This window comes from Sturnira hondurensis, unplaced genomic scaffold, assembly GCF_014824575.4.
Source record: "Sturnira hondurensis isolate 20B ecotype Veracruz unplaced genomic scaffold, ASM1482457v3 Scaffold0019910, whole genome shotgun sequence".
In the NCBI taxonomy this organism is placed as follows: Eukaryota; Metazoa; Chordata; class Mammalia; order Chiroptera; family Phyllostomidae; genus Sturnira; species Sturnira hondurensis.
In genome coordinates, this window is record NW_028092541.1 from 1,943,314 (window position 1) to 1,963,425 (window position 20,112).

The window sequence follows — 20,112 nt, forward strand, 5'->3', positions numbered from 1 at the left end:
TCAAGGAATTTAGTGAGGACCTCAACAGCATAAAAAAGATCCAGTCAGAAACAAAGGATATACTAATTGAAACAAAGAACAATTTACACAGAAACAACAGTAGAATGGATGAAGCTGAGAATCAAATTAGTGATTTTGAACATAAAGAAGCAAAAACAACCAATCAGAGCAACAAGAAGAAAAGAGAATCCAAAAAACAAGGATAGTATAGGCAGCCTCTGGGACAACTTTAAGGGGTCCAACATTCATATCACAGAGAAGAGAAAGAGCAAGAAATTGGAAATCTATTTGAAAAAATAATGAAAAAAGTTTCCCTAATTTAGTGAAGGAAGTAGACATGCAAGTCCAAGAAGCACACAGAGTCCCAAACAAGATGGACACAAAGAGGCCCACTCAAAGACACATCATAATTAAAATGGAAAAGATTAAAGATAAAGAGAGATTCTTAAGAGCACCAAGAGAAGTTAGTTACCTACAGGGGCATTCTCATAAGACTGTCAGCTAATTTCGCAAAAGAAACTTTGCAGGCTAGAAGGGATTGACAAGAAATCAGAGTCATGAAAATCAGGGACCTACAGCCAACATTGCTTTATCCAGCAAAGCTATCATTTAGAATTGAAGGGCAGATAAAAAGCTTCCCAGACAAGAAAAAAATTAAAGGAGTTCAACATCAACAAACCATTATATGAAGTGTTCCAGGGACTTCTTTAAGAAAAAGAAGAAGATGAAAAAGTATGAACAATAAAATGGCAATAAATATTTATCTATCAGCAATTGAATCTAAAAAACAAACTAAGCAAACAAGAACAGAGACAGAATCAAGGGCATGGAGAGCATTTTGATGGTTGCTAGATGCGAGGTGTTTCTAGGGGAATGGGTAAAGTGGTGAGGAGATTAAGAAGTACAAATAGGTAGTTACTGAATAGCCAAGTAAAGTACAGTATAGGAACTGGAGTAGTCAAAGAACCCATGTGTGACCAATGGACATGAATAATGGTGTGAGGATTGCCTGAGTGAGTGGGGGATGCTAGCTGGAGGAAGGGTAAATGGGAAAAAATTGGGACAACTGTAATAGCACAATTAATAAAATATAATGAAAACTAAAAAATAATAAATGTAAATGTAAAAAAGGATATAAATCAAAGCTTTTAACAGTGATTCACTGAGGAAGAAGATTCCCATAATTTGATATCTTTCAGGCACATCCCCTTTCAAATGAAGGCAATATTTCATTAACGTCACTGATTAAGAGACAGAATTCGTGAATATAAAATATACATTCTACCAAGATTTTACAAGTTACATTTAGAGAACCAATTGCAGGCTACAAAACAACGTATTATACAATTATAAATACCTGTTGTAATGTATTCCAAGAGCCATACTGAAGAATATCTAGTGTATTCAAGGGGGGCAACGTGTTGGCTGGACATTTCACAAGTCTCTTCTTCTTAACAATCTTCTTTTGCTGATTTTGCTCTAAAATTTCCAACCAGGGTTTAAATGACCTTATCCAGGCTAGCCTTTTTCCCTCAATAGAGGACAGAAGTGCTGGCTCTGGGGCAGAGCAGGTCGCAACATTTCCACTTCCAGATCTATTTCCATGACATTCTTCTGGAATTTCTTTACTATGAGACTTCGGAGAGTTTGCTTGTTTAAAAAGCAAGGAGTTTGGGGTATTACAGCCACCTAAGTCATCACAGTGAGTATATCTATCTGAATCATAATTTTGCTTGTTTATTTTGCCTTCCACATTTATCAGAACGTCACTGGCATTAATGATTACATCACTCTTCAGAGCACTGCCCTTTGGGTTCTCCTTGGTTTCTTTAGATTTTAAATCAATTTCTTTTCCTTGTAATATTACCTTTTCCCCTACATATTCAGAATTTTCTAATTTTAATGGTAGTAGTTCTTGTTTCATTGAAATCATCAAAATGTTATCCTCTTCAGATAAAGTTTCCATCTGTTCTGATATCTCTTCCTTTTCTACTTTTTGTATCTTGCTATATTGATTATCTTTGATTATTTCCTGTACTTTCTTGTTTTTCACTTCATTAATTTCTTGATGATGCCCTAATATTATTTTGTGGGTTTCTTGTGTTACATTCTCATTTACAGCAGCTTCCATGGTTTTTTCCTTTTTGACTATTATTGGACAGATTAATGCTTGCACCTGAAAGTTCTCTTCCATCTGTTCTTTTACATCTGGGTTTTCCAATTCAGTTTTTTTGTCTGTATTTTCATATTTTCTTGCTTGCTTGACCAATTTTTCTGGATACTGTTGTTTTGCTAGGTTTTCTTTTTTTTCTTCCATTTTAAATTCTGCCAAAACTGCTTGGTTTGATACAGATGCTTCAAATTGCACTTGTATTGATTCTTTCAGTATAAGCTGTTTATCGCTATTTTCTCTTTTATTCAATTCTTTAACTATCCAAAGTGGAACATCTTCCCACTTGTTTGACTTTTCATCCCCTAGTATTTTGGCTGTTTCATTCTTATTCTTTGATATATTTTTGATGGTTGAATGTGTGGCATTATGTCCTCCTTTTTTTAATGATCTACTTATTATTATCTGTTGTCTTGCATCTTCTTTTAATTTTAATTTTTCTTTGTTTTGTAGTTGCTCTCTTTCTTGTCTCACAATATTCTTTTTTTCCTCATATTCTTTTTCTCTCCTTTTTCTTTCTTCTTCCTTCTGTCTTTGTATCTTTTCTTCCATCTTTTTTTCCTCCTCTAATCTTTTTCGTTTTTCTTCTTCAATCTGTCGTATTTTTGCTTCCTTTTCTTTCCACTCTAGTGCTTTCTTTTTCTTATTTTCTATTTGTTCTTTTATAATTGGGCCATATTTTTGGTAGGCCACAAATGCTCTATATTTAGTTTGAATTTTTACAGCTGCATTATGCTGCATTTTTAATAAACGCATTTTTTCTTTTTCCTGTAGGTCTTTAAATCTTGTTCTTTCTTCTTCCATTTGTAAACTCAGGTTTCTAATAAACTCCTAAAATGAAGATAAATATCAGTTAGCATAAACTAAATGTGCAATATTATCACAACATAACCTAAAATAGAGATTTAAAGCAAATACTAAAACTAAAATAATAATAAAGTTACTATAAAATTTTCTTAGAAAAACTAAAGTCATTTAATTTAACGGATATTAATTTTTTAAATAGTTAGGAGCTTCTATCAAGTGAGTAAGTTGATACTATAACATGGCCATCCTAAGCCAACCAGATTACACTGAGGAATTCCTTGAGAAAAGAAAGTATATGAAATCAAATTGACACAGAGAAAAAAAGGAAGAGAAACCACAAGCCAAAATATGTGTAGGAGAAAAGGACTTCAACTTTCTGAGATGGAAGTTCTGATAAAACAGACTCCGAGAGCTAGGACCGGGACTGCAAAAGCAGGGAATCATTTTTGTGAGACATGATACCAGGAAGGTGATGCAAATCACCGTTGAAAGAATATGAGAAATTAGCCTAGTCACACATCTTATTTTTCATAACTATTAAGAAAATTGATATGCATATATCAATTAAATGAGACAATTTGGAGTTGGGTGAGAAAATGTCACTGTCACTAGAATTCTACAACAAAAGTAAACACATCAAAAAATTCAGCAAAATTTGAGCAAAACAAGCAGAAATGATGTAAGGTGATGAAACCACTTTAATAAGCAGAAGAATCAACTTCTGAGAACACAGAACTATTAAACTAAATAATGTAAATAAAGAAAAATTAGAAAAAGACATGTTTAAACAGAAATAAGCTCACTAAAAATATACAGTAAGTGCTCAAATAAAAAATGACTTAAAAATCAAAATAGAATGGCCTATCAGCTGATGGCCTAAAGAAAAACTTGTAAATTAGGTATTTTTCCAAAACAGCATACAAAATAACAACATGAAATATATGACAGAGATGTTTAGGTATAAAAAGATCAACACAGAAACTCACATGACTAGTAGAAGTCCTAGAATAAAGAACTGAGAAAAACTGAAGGGAACATAAAAATGTTTTCCACACCAAGAAAAGTTCATAACATAAAGAACTGAGGTAACACTTGTAACACTCACATACATACATACACACACACACACACACACACACACACACACTCCATTGGTATAAGTGGTATATCTGCCTCCTTACAGGCTTAACCAATGTTTTTATTGAAAGATAAACAGTAGAGACAATATATTATAATACATAACTATATCAGTCAACATGTTTTAACCTTAAACTTTATACAATGTTATATGTCAAATATATTTCAATAAAAAAATGTGGCCAGTAGAAACCTATCTTTTCTGGGTGTTCATATAAATAAAGAAAAGACTTGAAGAAATACAAAGAAAGGTAACATGCTTAGCTGAACAACAGGATTATGGAAGTTTTTATCTATACTTGTAATTACTTAAAATAACTTTATATAAAAACTGTGAAATAAATAAAAATTAAAATTTAATAAATATATCTAGAGATTCATTTTAAATTCAAAGAGGTTATTTGAATAACCTCTATAATGTATTAAAGTACATTCAATTAATTGTGTTCAAGAAATGCACCAAGTTTTCTCCCTGGCTGGTGTGGCTCAGTAGACTGAGCACCAGCCAGTGAACTAAAAGGTCAAGGGTTCAATTTCATGCCTGGGGTGCAGAGCCAGGTCCCCAGTGGGGGGCCTGTGAGAAGCAACTGATAAATGTTTCTCTACCTCTGTTACTCTCTCCCACCCCCTTCTCTCTAAAAATAAATAAATAAAATATTTAGAAATTTAAAAAATGCAGTAACTTTTCATAACAATTTTCAATCACAATAAAATGCTCACAACAGTATGTTTCCTCAATCTTTTTTTTTAAAGATTTTATTTATTTATTTATCTTTAGAGGGGAAGGAGAGAGGGAGGGAAACATCAATGTATGGTTGCCTTTTGTGCGTCCCCTGCTGGGAGTTGGCCTGCAGGGAACTGGACTACAACCCAGGCATGTGCCCTGACTGGGAATCGAACCGCAATCCTCTGGTNAAGCAACTGATAAATGTTTCTCTACCTCTGTTACTCTCTCCTACCCCCTTCTCTCTAAAAATAAATAAATAAAATATTTAGAAATTAAAAAAATGCAGTAACTTTTCATAACAATTTTCAATCACAATAAAATGCTCACAACAGTATGTTTCCTCAAGCTTTAAAAGAAATTTTAGAATTATAGTTTTAAATAGACATACTTACCAAGCAGTTAATTTTCATTATCATGACATTCTATCTCAAGAAAAGTTTCTAATGATTCATGAATATTTAAAACTTTAGTAACTTAAATCCTAAACCATCTAAATAATATTATTTTAAAATTTCCATTTGAGGCATAATAATTTATTTCAAATGAAGAATAATTATTGCACTGGGGAAAAACAGGAGATAGATACCTCATGTTGTTTAAATTTCTCTTTCCACATTTTCTCTTCTTTATGGAGTTCATCATTCATCCGGGCCTGCTCTTGCTGAACACATAGTAATATTAAAATATTATAAGCAAATGTGAAAGATATTATGTTCATTATACATGATTCTCACAACATTTATTTTTAAATAATGGTTAAAACAACTCAGCCAATGGTGCTCAGTTTTAGTACTGAGATAACAGCTAACAATCTTAACCTAAAGTGTCATATAAATAACATCTAGGGTTTCCATTTTGAATACATAAAAATGTTTTTAACCTGGGAAAGTAGTGTTACTTATTTGAACATGTTTATTTACATAATAAAGAGCATTATCTAGAAATAGTGGTGGGAAATTCAAAAATTACAAATAATAATGTTCATAAGGTGGGCTTTGCATTACAGTATTTTTCTCCATACCATCCCATTTAATCCACATAAAAAATTGGTTCAGTAGGTAATGGTTCCCTTTTAATAACATTTAGTTAGCACATATTTTGTGAAGATCTGAAGAATTTTTAAAAATCAGTAAAACACAATCCCTGTATTATAAAACTTTACCTTCAACGTGGGAACATTCTCAAAAGTTCACATATTACTCCAAATTTATCAGAATAAGTTTATAACAAGAGAAGTATAGAGAAGATCACAGTGGCAACAGGTATTATAACTGGAGAATCACGAATGGTATAATGCAGAAGATTATATTCGAAATGACTAGGCTTTCAAGAAATTAAACAGACATTTTGGCCATTCCTTAAATGTTTTTGAACTAGAAAAATGATTTCTGATTTTAGAAAAAAATCATAATGTCACATTAGGTAGAGTGAGAGACAGGAAGCCAAGGAGACACCAATGAGTAAGGCAGTTATTAGTGAAGTCCACGTGAGAATCATTGAGGGCCTCTGTAGATAGTGTGGCAGGAGCAAGAACAGACACAAAGACAATGAAAACATGAAGCTGCCATAAATACCCAACTGAATGGATATAAACATAGTGGACAAATACCTTTAGACATTATCTTATATGGGCTACAGGAATTTTTGAGGGGATTTAAGAAGGTAAGTAACTAAAAAAAATAACTATCCTTCTGAGAGCACTATGGTAGATGAGTCTGTAAAAGACAGAAAGTAGGGAGGTCAGTTAGAAAATATAATAAGTATCCAAAGCTAGCCATGAACTATGGAGTAGCAGTAACTATATGGATGAAAAGATGGATAACACAGCTATTTCTTTTTAAGAAGAGGATAATAAAAAAGAGAGAAGAGTAAAAAACGGTCCTTATCTTTCTAGCTTGGATTACGATGGCAGTAGAATACAGCCGCTCATCAAAATACAGATTGCCAGAGGAGGAGTGTGATTCAGAAGAATGGCATGCACTCTGTTTTAGATACATAAAGTTCAGAGTGTGAAGTAATGCAGGAGAGTTTTGTAGTTCAATTTTTTATTATAAATATAGATTTGGCTCTGAACAGCCAAGGCCATGAATGAGATTATTGAGAGAAAAACTATACAGAATAAGAAAAGAAAGGGCAAAGGATGAAAGCCTGGGTAATATCACCTTGGAGGAAAAAAGATAAAAGAAGCTTAAAATGGATACCAAGGGGAAATCCCAAACATGTAAGAAAGAGAATTGACTCAGTGTGGTCCCATGGAAGTTATGAAAAAAAGAAATGGTCAACAACCAATTTTTTACTGGCATAAAATGCAACAGAGGCCACAATAAGAACTGAAAAAGAGCCCATGAGTACAGTATCTTGGAAGTCATTGGTCACTTTTGTCAGTTTCACTCAGTGGCATGGTGGCAAAAACTTAGCAGGATTACCTTGAATGAGGGACAATGAAATAGATGTAGGAAAAATCACACTCTTTTAAGAAGCCAGACTATGAGAAGTAGAGCTAGAGAGTTAGATAAAAACGAGACAAATGAGCCCTGGTTGCTGTGGATCAGTGGTTGTGGCCTCCGAATCAAAGGGTTTGATTCCCAGTGCAGAGGGGCGGGTGAGGGGGCAAGGTCCCCAGTGAGGGCCATGTGAGATGCAACTGCACATTGATGTTTCTCTCCCTCTCTTTCTCCCTCCCTTCCACTCTCTAAAAATAAATAAAATCTTAAAAACAACAACAACAGCAACAAAGTGAGACAAATGAACAAAGGTGATTTCATGTTTTTTCCTGTTCTGTTTCTAGGACGGCAGAACATTGAACATGCTTATAAACAATAAGAAAGGAGGAAGCTGATAAGGGTATTTTGCATATAAGAAAAAGCAGGGATAAACTGAAAAATGGTACAACAGAGGAGGGAATGCTAACCTTGGTATAAGGAGGAAACCTTTCTTACTGAGATACTGAGATAGAAACAAAGGTAAAAAAAGGTGAGTATAGAGGTTCATGCTAACTAGACACAGGATTTGAAAGAAGAAGCGGCTCATAATTGATGCAAAAAAGCCTTGTATGTGATTATATGCTAATAATGTGGAGAGAGCAATTGAGTGGAACTCATGGAAAAAGACTTATAATACCAGTTTTGCGGAATAGAAGAGTATGCTAACAAGAAGCACAGAAAAGAACCACTAAAAGGCAGTGACTCACAGGTTTAGAACCCATCATTATAAAATCATGTAATGGCCCCACCGGAAAGTTTTAAGCCCCAAGGCATAGAAAAGCACATATTTAGGAATTCACTAAACTTATCAATGTCATTTTTAAGTAATAGTTTTATGATGGAAATAATCATATTAATCTGATTTGTGGACAGGAAATATAACTATAACCAAAGGAAAGCTAAAAATTTAGACTTCATTAGAAAAAAACTGTGGCCAAACCAGTTCTTCAATATTATAATTGATTTTAGTTTATTTTCTATATAGTCAGGAAATGCAATGTATTCAACATGAGGGCTAGAATATCCTGACCTACCTAGATGACCACATGCTAATTTCTCTATGTGAAACGCTACATGAAGCAAATGATGTAAGACAGAAGTCTGTGCAGGCTTTTATCTAAACATTCTAAGGATCATGACAGCCCCCAAGTAGGGTTCTAAATATTCACCTATTTCTCAACATACCACGACCATGACCTGAGGGTGTAGACCTCCTGAGGTGGACTTGTAAGAAAAACTGAAATACAAACATAATAACAACACAAAAGTCTCCCATAACAAAAAATTTCTAGTCCAAGGAATTAGCTCAATTATGGAGATGAAGGACAAACCATCATCTCCACAGCTGACCCTCTTCAACCAAATATGTTTTACTTAATTACTATATATCACAGCACATTGCAAGGGTACTACATGATCAAGAAAGCTGTTGTCTTTTCCTATGATTAGAAGGGCATGAAAAAAAGTGATAGTTTGATATAAATGTCAGCCTTTTTAGGACTATCTTTGAAACTTGAAAGACTCTAGGGGCTCCAATGATCCAAAGGAGTATCTGAAATTCCAATAAATTTCAATTAAAATGAATCAAGGACATCATATTAAGTATTGTTAATGCGCAGTCAAGTGCTTCTATTATTGGTAGTAATTAAAAGCCATACAACAGAGCCCAATCCACACTATAATACAAAACATCAATACTCTTCATAAGTAGCTATGACTCAGGAAAAAAATATATGAAATACAAAAATGAAAAACCTTTTGAACATTCTCTAGTTTCTTCTTTTCAACTTCAAATTGTTCCATCCAGCAATGTCTCTTTTCTTCTTCTTCTTGAAATTCCTTTTCTTCTCTATCCCTATGAGCTTTGAGAGTTTCTTTCTCTTGATCTTCCAGTTCTTTCTGTTTATCTTGCCAAACCTCAAAAGATTGCCTGCATCTTTCTTCCACTTCACAATACCCAAATTTTATTTCACCATCATCTGCATTCAAAAGAAAAATAATTTATTTGAGATCAAACCTGTCAAAAGTGATCTAATGTAAAGTATAAAAGTAATTTTGAAAGCAATAAATAATTTCAACATATTACCAAAGAAAAGGTGACAAAATACAAAAAAAAATCTTAAATATACATGAAGATCCTACTGCTGTCAATAAAGAAAACACGAAACTTGCTTTAAACTACTCCATAAAACTTAATCTAAAACTATGTGTCATAAGGGGTACTTAATAAATTCAAGGCTGGGTATGTCTATTGCTATCAGCTATATAGGTAGAAAAATTATAAATATATTTAAATCAAGTTCATTTAGAAGGTATAAAGAAAACTATGAGAGTATATAATTGAATAAGTATAATGAAAGCATAATTTTAAATATTGATTATCAAAGAAAAAAATCTAAATTTTCTCAGATGACTATTATCAGGTAAAAATTATCAAATTATCAATGAGCAGTTTAGTCCACCTGGCAAAACATATTCATCCACATGTTCATGAGGACCCAGCTCTGGAACAGAATTGGAACTGCCACAGCAGGTTTTACTTCTCAGAAATTCTTCTTTTTCTATTTCAGATAAGATCTAAGTGGTTAGAAGAGTACCGATGAGTAAAGAAAACCAAAACAGAATGAAAAGCTATCACTTTAATAATATAGAGAATATATATATATATACACACAACTTTATTTACTTCAAACTGGTCTCAAATACAATTTTATAGCACATTAATGATTTTGTCTTTACGGTGTATAATAAAGTTTTTCCTATGTAAGATGACTTTATTTTAATATCGTTATTTAGAACTCTAATCACTCTATAATATTAATCCACAATAATTAATTAATTTGCTTGATAATTATTTAAAATATTCCTACTAATATTTGCTTTCCTCCTAATATGTTTCTATTTTTTTTATTTGTAGTGATTGCTCACATATACACACTAATATATTCAATGTTTTAAAAACAGAACTGCCCTGGCTGGTGTGGCTCAGTGGATCGAGCGCCAGCCTGTGAACCAAAAGGTCGCTGCTTTGATTCCTAATCAGGGTACACACCTGGGTTGCAGCCCAGATACCCACTTGGGGGTGTGCGAGAAGCAACCGATTGATGTATCTCCGGCACACTGATCTTTCCCCTCTCTTTCTCCTTCCCTTTTCCACTTTCTAAAAGTTGATAAATAAAGTCTTTAAAAATAAATTAAGAAGTGAAATAAAATAAAATAAAATAAAAATAACTATTATCTACTTTAACCTGAATTATACATTAAGATATAATTTTGATTAATACTTTTTCATAATTAGATTTCTACTGGACTTTAGATGGAAGGAAATAGGTTATCTATTCCAATGAAATAGCAGTATGATATAATTCAAAATTAATATTTCAAGTTTTAGCATTATCAAAACAGCAAATAAGAGACACATATATTATTTCACATTATTTTAGACATCTTAGAGAGCAGTAATAGAGTTAGGTAAAATGGGAGTTTAAAATTAATAAAAGATGTTGAACCTCTATAAAAGACTTTTGGGGGTTTTAACCAAAAATGCTAACTTCCCTTTACTCTTATTTTTTAGAGATATTTAATTTTATCTTTAAATAAACCCTAACATAAGATGTTCTGAGTTTAAATTTTCTATAGAGTTGTATTTAAGTCTCTGCTGGAACATATTATATTTCTAACCAAGGTAATAAACAGAATATATTAAATTTTTAGGTAAGAGTTTTAGGGAAAAATCATGCAAAATAGTTCTATTATTTTATCTACATATACATTAAATTCCTAAGCACTGATTCTTCAAATCACTATTTCTAATATTTTTAAAGATTGAATTTTGAGTGGTTTTATTTTACATAACAATGCAGGTACAAAACCAAAAATAATTTCCTTAAAAATAATTAAGTTTTTAATTTTTAAATTGGTGAAATTTAAATCAGTGAACTATTATCCAGTGTAGGAGGGAAGAGTAACTTTCTTACTGTAACACTGAGTACTTTTAGTCAAATGTTGAACATATACCTTCGTTAATTGATCTAATTTTTCTTTATATTCAGTTGGTAATTCTATCCTTAAATGCATATGATTATTAGAAACTGCTCCATAGGTACAACCTAGAGGAAGAAAAAATATTATAACTAAATATTAGAGTAGGGAACAACATATTAAAATTCCAAAATTCCAAACCCCTTCATCATCTTCTAATTTCAAATTCTATCATAGCATATTCTTGATCAGTAACTCAAAACAACAGAAAACAATGGAGAATAAAGAACAGAGGAAATCTGTAACTGTTTTCTAAAGAAGTAACACATTTTTATATCACTGATTCTTTGTCACCTTTTGTATTCTGAAGTGTATTCTCCACATACCCAGAATAAAGTTTTGTTTGATGTGTGACATCCTTATTAGAAACCATCAAAGGTTTCATTCTACCTGCTCTAAACCAGCAATATAATCTTACCCAAGATACAGAAATGACTTTAATAAAAGTATTGGTTGAAAAGATTATAATAACATGCAAATGAAGTAAACTTTATGAGTTTTTATTGAATTTTATCAAATATTTTCATCATCTGTGCAGATGTAAGTTATGTTTCTTTTCCTTATTCATTTAATGTGTTTATCACAAGGATACTATAAACTATTTATAGTAAATTATTTTTAAAGGGGACAATTCTGCTGGTTAACTGGTCATTTACACCTTTTTCTCAGATACAAATTTTCAACTTCAGCAACTATTCACAATCTTTCTGGCATGCTTTCTGTGTGAGAGGCTATAAAGCAAAAAATGACATTCTCCAGATTTCTTTGAGGCTAAGTTCTTAAGGGTGATTTAGGTTCTACCAAATGATATATTTGTGTCTTTATTTTTATAAAAATATTATGTGTAAAGAGAGACAGGGAGCTATATTTTAATGTTAATGTTTTGGGGGGCCCAGACCATGATAAATAAAGGGAGCTTTGATTCGGAAATGGGAGTGTTTAGGAGCAGATAAATGTCTCTGAATTTCCTTATTATATCAGACAGCAGCTCCACCAGCAGACAGGTTCTACAATGTGTGTGTGTTATTTTGTAGATGTTGGATATTCTACCTACAGTCTGTTTCTTCAGTTCTATTAACAATCTGTTATTTATTGTGGTAGCTAGTCTCCAAAGATTTCTTTCCCACACTTCCTGGTTACACCCTGCACAGAACCGTGACTATCAGGATGTGGCAGAAATAATGTTGCGTAACTTCTAAAAATAGGTCATAAGAAGCCTTACAAGGTTTCACCTTAGTATTTTGTTTGTGGGATGCTTCTTCTCTTTATGCAGGTGCCATGCAAGCCACAGGGAGAGACCACATGTAGGGGCCTCCAGGTGACAGCACCAACTGAACACCCAGCCACCAGTTGGCATCAGCTGCCAGATGTCTGAGTGAGCCATCCTGGAATCACAGTCCAATAAGACTCCAGATGACTGCAGCCTTAATCAACACCTGACTCCAAATGCATGAAGTCCAAGCAAGATCTGTCGTTATTTTGATGTGGTTGTGAGAAGAGGTCAGACATGTCTACCTATGCCATCATCTTGACCACAAGTTATCCCCTTAATTTGATTTTTTTCTTCATAGCAGTTATCTCTTTTGAAATAGTATTTATTTATTTATTTATTTATTTATTTATTTATTTATTTATTGTCTCTCTCCACACTAGACCATTAAAACAATAGAGCCTGTTATGTTCTCTGCTGTATTCTCGGTGGCTGGAAAAGATACTTTTAGATAGTAAAGTCTGTTAAATAAATATCTATGAATACCCACATTTTGATTTATGCTAATATTGCATAAATCACATTAATATGTATAACAATTTTAATAATATATCATGAATATTTATGTAATTAAATATTTGTCTAAATAGCCTTTTTTAATGGGTACATTGTTGAACACACGAAGATCCTGTTGAAATATTCTGGCTATAATTTTTCAGTATAAGCCAAGCCATGATTAAGTCTAGTTAAATATTTGATCATTCTATCATTCTTAGAATAATTCCAAGAAATAAATTTGCTCAGTTGAAGAAAACAAAAATAGCTAGGCTCTTTATATAAATTATATTTTTCTCCTAAAAGATATATAAACTAATACATTTAAAATAGTTCTATTTTAGTTTTCTTTTATGTAAAGTAATAGAATGCCTGTTTTAATTAGGAATGGTTAAACAAATATTGGTGGTTAGTATTTATTGGAGACATAAAGAAGGTTAGTAAGAAAAATGAAGGCAGTAAGAAAAATGAATGAACTAAATTGAACAGCCCAATAAACTATAGATATTAGAGATAAAATATATGCATAAAATAAGAGATAAACACTTCAAGCAGTGCTTATCTCCTGCACTTTCCTAAATCTTAAGTTCTATATTTAACAAAAAAAAAGTTATCTGCCAAGCAAATAAAAACTGTACTTACTTAAAACATCAGTGTCTTCTAAATCCTGAAGAACGAGCTCTTCAGCAGTTTTACTCTTATTCTTTATGATGTCAATACAGTGAAGAACTGACTCAGGTAATTCATCTAAGTCCTAAAAATTTCAATAATAAAAGTAAAAAATTGCTGATCAAAACTAAATATTAAATATTCCCTATTTCATTCCACACCAAAATTTTGAGAAAAATGTGTAAATGAGGTAAAAGGGCTATTAAAAGCATAGTTCAAACAAATATATTTGGTGAAAATGCGTTTTTCATTTTTAGTCTTAGAAATTATATCCATGATTCCAATGAATTTCATAATCAAATGAAGAATCTCAGGATTTTTTGTTTCACTTAAATTAGCTATGGATAAAAAGAGATAATAATGTAAAAATATCCATTTTTTTCCAAAAGTAAAATATAGGTTACTGAAACCTTCATTAAAATTTAAAGTATAATTATTTCTGAAACAGGACAAATGAAGTTGTTTGGGGGGAAATCTTAGTTGAGAAGATTTTGAAACAGTAAAACTACTAAAAGAAAATGAACCCATTTGAAATTTAAAAATATAAAACTACAGTAGGGAAAAAATTAACAGAGTAATAGAAATAATAGATAGCCTTGGATAGATCATATACAAAACAATTAAATGTATACAAAAGATAAGATAAATAAATAGAAAAGAGTTGGACTGTCCAACAGAGAACACTAGGAATATTAGCTAAATATGTTGAAGAAAATTTCATAGTAGGTCTTTGTTTCATAACATAGATTCCCATTGGATTAAGAATTTTGATGTAAAAGAATGAATTATGAAGATTTTCTAAGCATATTTTCTAAGCACACAAAGGAAAAAATAACACATTTGATTAAAAAAGTAACTATATAGATCTAAAGTTGTCACATAAATGTTGCTTTCATCCTTATATAATCACATGAGAATGCTCACATTTAAGTAAAAAAGCAGTAATCAAATACACACACACACACACACACACACATACACACACACACATACTGTGGTATAATTCCAAGTTTACCTACAATAAAAAATATACAGATACATGCAATTATAGGTAATTTCTACCTTCAACATATTTTTATATTTAAATATCTATCAATATATATTATTTAAAGCAGGGATCCCCAGCCTCCAGGCCACAGATTCTTACTGATCCAGGCCTGTTAGGGACCAGGCCGCACAGTAGGAGGTGAGCTTGAATATAATGCATTTGAATCATCCTGAAACCATTCCTTCCTACCCTGGTCCACAGAAAAATTGTCTTCCTGAAAGCTGTCCCTGGTGCCAAAAAAGTATGGGAACCACTGGTTTAAATGTAATCCTAAGGTTAACCATGACATAAGTACGCAAAACACATGAGAAAGTACTGTATCTCCTGAAGACGTTACTCTAGTTAAAAGCTTCAAAAGTCCAACATTTAACACTTACTGTATCACTATCATCACTCTGGGTTTCTGATTTTGAATCACTATCAACATCATCTTTTTCCAAAGAAGAAATGCTGATTTTATCCAATTCAGCTTCTATTTCTTCTTTGAGCTTTGCATCATCATCGTCTTCCATTACCCTTCATAATAAAACATAGAATCATTTAAAGAAAATTAAAGAGACTAACATGATGTTAAAAACTGTGGGTTCTTTAATGTATCATAATGATACAACATTGTTCTACATAAACATCTTAGTTTATCAACATTTATCACAGCTTATTCTCATGTTGAAGAAAACTGATGTCTTTCTTCAATCATTCCTTATTTCTTTGATGTTTGAATACAAACAAACATCAAAGGGGTACATGGAAATGAGCTAGCTTTTTAAGCTAGCTAGTGGTAAATTCTAATAATAGACTTTTACATCTCTAAGGGAAAAGTTACATGGAATGAGCTAGCTTACCTTTCGGAAACAAGAAAGTTCACAGTAAAATTCATCCTCATGTAAATGAGGATGTTAAAATACCTATAAATAGCTTAAATATTCAAAGATTAAAATACTCAGAAAGAACAACCTAAGTCTATGCATGAGGAAATATATGGCTAGTTTCTACTCATTAACTCGAGTTATTATTTTTATCAGAGATAGACAAACTTTCCAACAGTAACATGTAATAATGGATAATATATGGCATATATAATCATTATTTATGTCACTTAAATTTTTAATTTTTAATGGATATGAGCTAATTTTAGTATATTACAATATACAAGGTCTGTCTGGAAAAAGTCCAGCCATTGTTCATAAAACAAGAACAGTTTGCATGACATCAATGTAACTTAGCAACCAAGAAAAGTAGACTGGAATGTGCATGCATGAACAATGACGACTTCACTGTACTAGTCATTGGGGTAGGTAGATGGCATTAAGTGAACATGTGTACTCTGTGGCCATCACATTCAAAATGACTGAGCAAGTAGAACAATGAATCTGCATTAAGTTTTGTGTTAAACTTGAACATTCCTCTGCAGGAACTATTTAGATGATTCAGAGGCTTTTGGGGATGATGTAATGAGAGCAGCGCAAATAAAAGTGTGGCACAAACACTTCAAAGATGGTCAAGAATCTGTTGAAAGTGATTCACATTCTGGAAGGCCTGAAACAAACAGAACACCTGAAAATTTTGAACATGTACAAGCTGCAATCAACAAAGATCGGAGGACTGTCCCAAGGTGCCTACTTTGAAGGAGACTAAGGTGTCATTGTCCTGTGCACAATGTTTATTGTATCTTATATCTTCTTCAATAAATGTCTCTATTTTTCACAGTACATGGCTGCATACTTTCTGAACAGACCTCATATCTTCATATCATCACCATCATCATCATCACAATCATAACCATTAGCTTCCAAGCATTGAGTAGCTATGACAAGGCAGGCACTAGAAGAAAACTGTATGATGGATAACCTTCAGAGTAACTGAACAGGTCAAAGGTCATTATAGTCATTGTACAGATGATAAAACCAGGTTTGAAGAGGTTACTTAACTGTCCTTGGTCATTACCCAAACAACCAACAGGGGGCAGGATCCTAACTCAGACATCTTGAATCAAAATCTAAGCTCTTCACTACCAAATGGTCTCCAGATTCAGTCAAGCTATTCATCTGACCAGCAATTATTCCAAATATCCCCTTGTCTAATCATCTTCAAATTGCAGAGCAAAACTCATCAGTGGATCAAAGAAATTAATTTAGTGGCTCAATTATTGTCTTAATAATAGAAGATAGAAAAGTTAGAATAGGCCAGAAAATAAACTGTAAGTGCACTAGATAAACTAAAGATACCAATTGTTTTTTTAAAAAAAGACATGTTTCTAAAGTATGCACCTGTGCTTGAGTTACAATGTAATCTATTTTTATTTGTTTATTTGTTTGTCTATTACTGTGGGTCTTAGTAAAAATAATTTTGAAAACAACTGTAGTAGTCACCTATTATTTTATTTTCCAGATTATTCCAGAGATTCATTCCTTCCTCAAGCCTTTCCACCTGTTTTCTTGGCTTTTCCTTCCCTCTTTCCTCCCTCCCTCCCTCCCTTCCTTCCTTCCTCTTTCCCTTCTTGTTTTCTTCTTCCTTTCCTCTCCCCACCCTCCTCTCTTTTTTCCTTATTTTGCTCATTCATCTCAAAATCAACTTTTTGTGATTCTGTGATTTTTTTTCAAATCAAGTCTACCCAATGCATTCAGAGCAGGGCTATGTGCTACAAATACACTGATGAAGTGAGAAAAGCAACCTTTTTTCATAGAGTGTCTAGTCTATTTAACAAAGAAAATGAAACACCCTCATTTTTCTATTTCTTTTCCTGAAATCACTTCTTACCCAAATTATTAGAAGAGCCCCTCTTCCTAAGAAAGGGTAATTCTCCTTTACTCTGAATCTGACAACTGCTCACCTACTGAACCGTGTTCCTTCTACTAGTCCATGTTTACTGCCTCATCATACATTTTTATTCTACTGACCTTCTCCCCATGAACACAAGTTTACTCCCATCTAAAAAAATAACTCTAGTGCCTGCCTTTCCTCTAACCGTAGATATCACCATTCTTTATTTACATATAAATGATTTAGTTAGACTGATGTACATGTACTGTATTTTGCCATGTATAATGGGCACACATGTATTTGTGCCCATTACACATGGGATTATCATGACCATTATTACACCCAAGGTGTGTAATCATTATACCAATGTATTATGCGCATCCTTATTTTCCCCTCAAAAATTTGGGCCAAAAGTGAGTCTTATACACAGCAAAATATGGTATTGCCTACCCTCTTGGGAATTTATTCCAGAAAAATCAAAATTTATGTTCACATAAAAATGTTCACAACAGTTGTATTCCTAATAGTCCCAAGTTGGAAACAACCAAAATGTCCCTCAAAAGTGAATGGTCAGCGAGGAGGGGCGGGGAGAAAATACAGACAACTGTAATTGAAAAACAATAAAATAATATAAATTAAAAAAGAAAAAAGTGAATGGTTAAAACCACTGCAGTACATGCACAGCACAGAATAATACTTAGCAGTATTAAGAATGAACTATTGATACACGCCACAATACGGACGAATCCACACAGAACTAGGCTGAGAAACCAAAACATGACATACTTTATGATCCCATTCCTCGAACATTTTTAAATGCCACAATTTTATGAATGGAGAGCATATTAGTGACTGGAAGGAGTTAGGGGTGGATTTGTTTGGAGAAAGGTGGTTATGGTGATAGATGGGCAACATGAGAGATGCTTATAGTGTTGGAACCGTTCAGTATCTTGACTGTAGGAACAGATAAGTGAGTATATATTATTCAGATAATTAAAATTGTATAGTACATGTACACACACAAGTACAAGTAAAATTGAGGAAATCTGAGTAAGATAAGCAGATTGTATCAATATCATGAAACTGGTCATGCTATTATATTATAGTTTACAGAATATTAACATTGGGAGACAGAGGACAGGGTGTACAAAGTAGTTTCTGGAAGACATTGAGAAACTTTAAATTTTCATCTCATACTCTTATGTTGAGTGCTATTTTAACAATAAACATGAACTACTTTCACAATTTTAAGAGCTAGTTTAAAAATAGTCAATTTTAAGCCACAGCCTCTCTCGCCTAAAGGAAAACGAAACAAAACAACATACCAGTGCAAAATCTGATCCTGTAGTCAAATTAACTTAAAGTGCCATCCAGAGATTAGTGGAAATTTGTGTGTGTGTGTGTGTGTAAGTGGCTATAAAGCAGAAGGTACAGGTACACAAACTTTGTTTGGAAAGGAAGACAGGAGAATAGGGTAAAGGTAAGTCATTTCCATTACATGTTCCTCTCTGCTCATCTACTGGTTTTTTAGACCAGCCCTGTCCAATTACATATCCAAGCACATACGTAATCTTAAATCTTCTAGTAGCAACTTTTTAAAAAGTAAAGAAAACAGGTGAAGTTAATTTTAACATAGTCTTTTATTTAACTTGCTTTATCCGAAATATTTCAACATGTAATCAGTCAAAAAGTATTATTAAGATCAATGTAAAAAATGTACATTCTTTTTTGCACACTAATTATTCAGAACCTGGTGTATATTTTACACCTACAACATGTTTCCATTCAGTCTGGCTGCATCTCCAGCCCCCAATAGCTTCCTTTAGTGAGTGGTTACCCGAGAGGTCACAGTAATCCGCAATTGATTTCGCGGTAAGTGGACTACAAGAAACATTTCAAGCTGATAATAAATCACTTAGAATTGGCTAAAGCTGCCAACAGTGGGAAATCTTAACTGACTCCACCCTTCAACCATAATAAAAGGGGAGTGAAATCTACTTTTTAAAGTAGCCAAAAGTATATATGAGGAAAAAGAAAAGAAGGAAGGCAAAGAAGCGGGAAGAAGGGAGTGAGGAAGGAAGAGAACATCACTAAGGGACGGCTGGTCAGAGTGGATCTTCAAGTTTTGAGGTAGCTACCAAGTTTCCGAGCCACAATCTCCAAAAACTGAAGGCAGCCAGGAGCTTCAGAGCCGGCCCCTCAGCCCGCAGCTCCTCTTCCCTCCTTCTGCTCTTAAGCTTACTCTCGGCGGAGAGGGACCTAGCTCAGTCTGAGCCGCCACAGCGCTGACTCTCCTCCCACACCGTGAATCCGGGTCTTGGGGGGCGCCGGCTCACCCACCGGCAGCTAAATCCCTCGGCTCAGTCGGAAGACAGAGCTCTAAGGCTCCAAACAAAGTATAACCAAGGCAACAGCCAATCCTAAGGATGATGGTCCGGCTTTTCTTACTGGTGCCCCAGTAGGACAAATTATATACTTTCGAAATTGGATCTAACGCTGCATCTC

At 33.2% G+C, this 20,112-nt stretch overlaps 1 protein-coding gene across 5 annotated transcripts in view; it reads right to left on the reverse strand.

Moving 5' to 3' along the window:
• LRRIQ1 (leucine rich repeats and IQ motif containing 1) overlaps nucleotides 1-20,112 on the reverse strand; it is a 230,067-nt gene extending 209,955 nt beyond the window's left edge. Inside the window, exons 1-8 of one of the 5 annotated variants that reach the window (XM_037028441.1) lie at nucleotides 19,948-20,111; nucleotides 15,225-15,363; nucleotides 13,773-13,884; nucleotides 11,342-11,433; nucleotides 9,787-9,901; nucleotides 9,080-9,303; nucleotides 5,428-5,502; nucleotides 1,358-3,001 (exon numbers count right to left, since the gene is read on the reverse strand). In XM_037028441.1, coding sequence (XP_036884336.1) covers nucleotides 1,358-3,001; nucleotides 5,428-5,502; nucleotides 9,080-9,303; nucleotides 9,787-9,901; nucleotides 11,342-11,433; nucleotides 13,773-13,884; nucleotides 15,225-15,359 — 2,397 coding nt within the window. In that variant the 5' untranslated portion in view covers nucleotides 15,360-15,363; nucleotides 19,948-20,111. Of the gene's footprint in view, nucleotides 1-1,357; nucleotides 3,002-5,427; nucleotides 5,503-9,079; nucleotides 9,304-9,786; nucleotides 9,902-11,341; nucleotides 11,434-13,772; nucleotides 13,885-15,224; nucleotides 15,364-18,932; nucleotides 19,076-19,745 lie in introns of those variants that run through there. The other 4 variants (XM_037028438.1, XM_037028437.1, XM_037028440.1 and 1 more) reach the window with 4 other exon arrangements.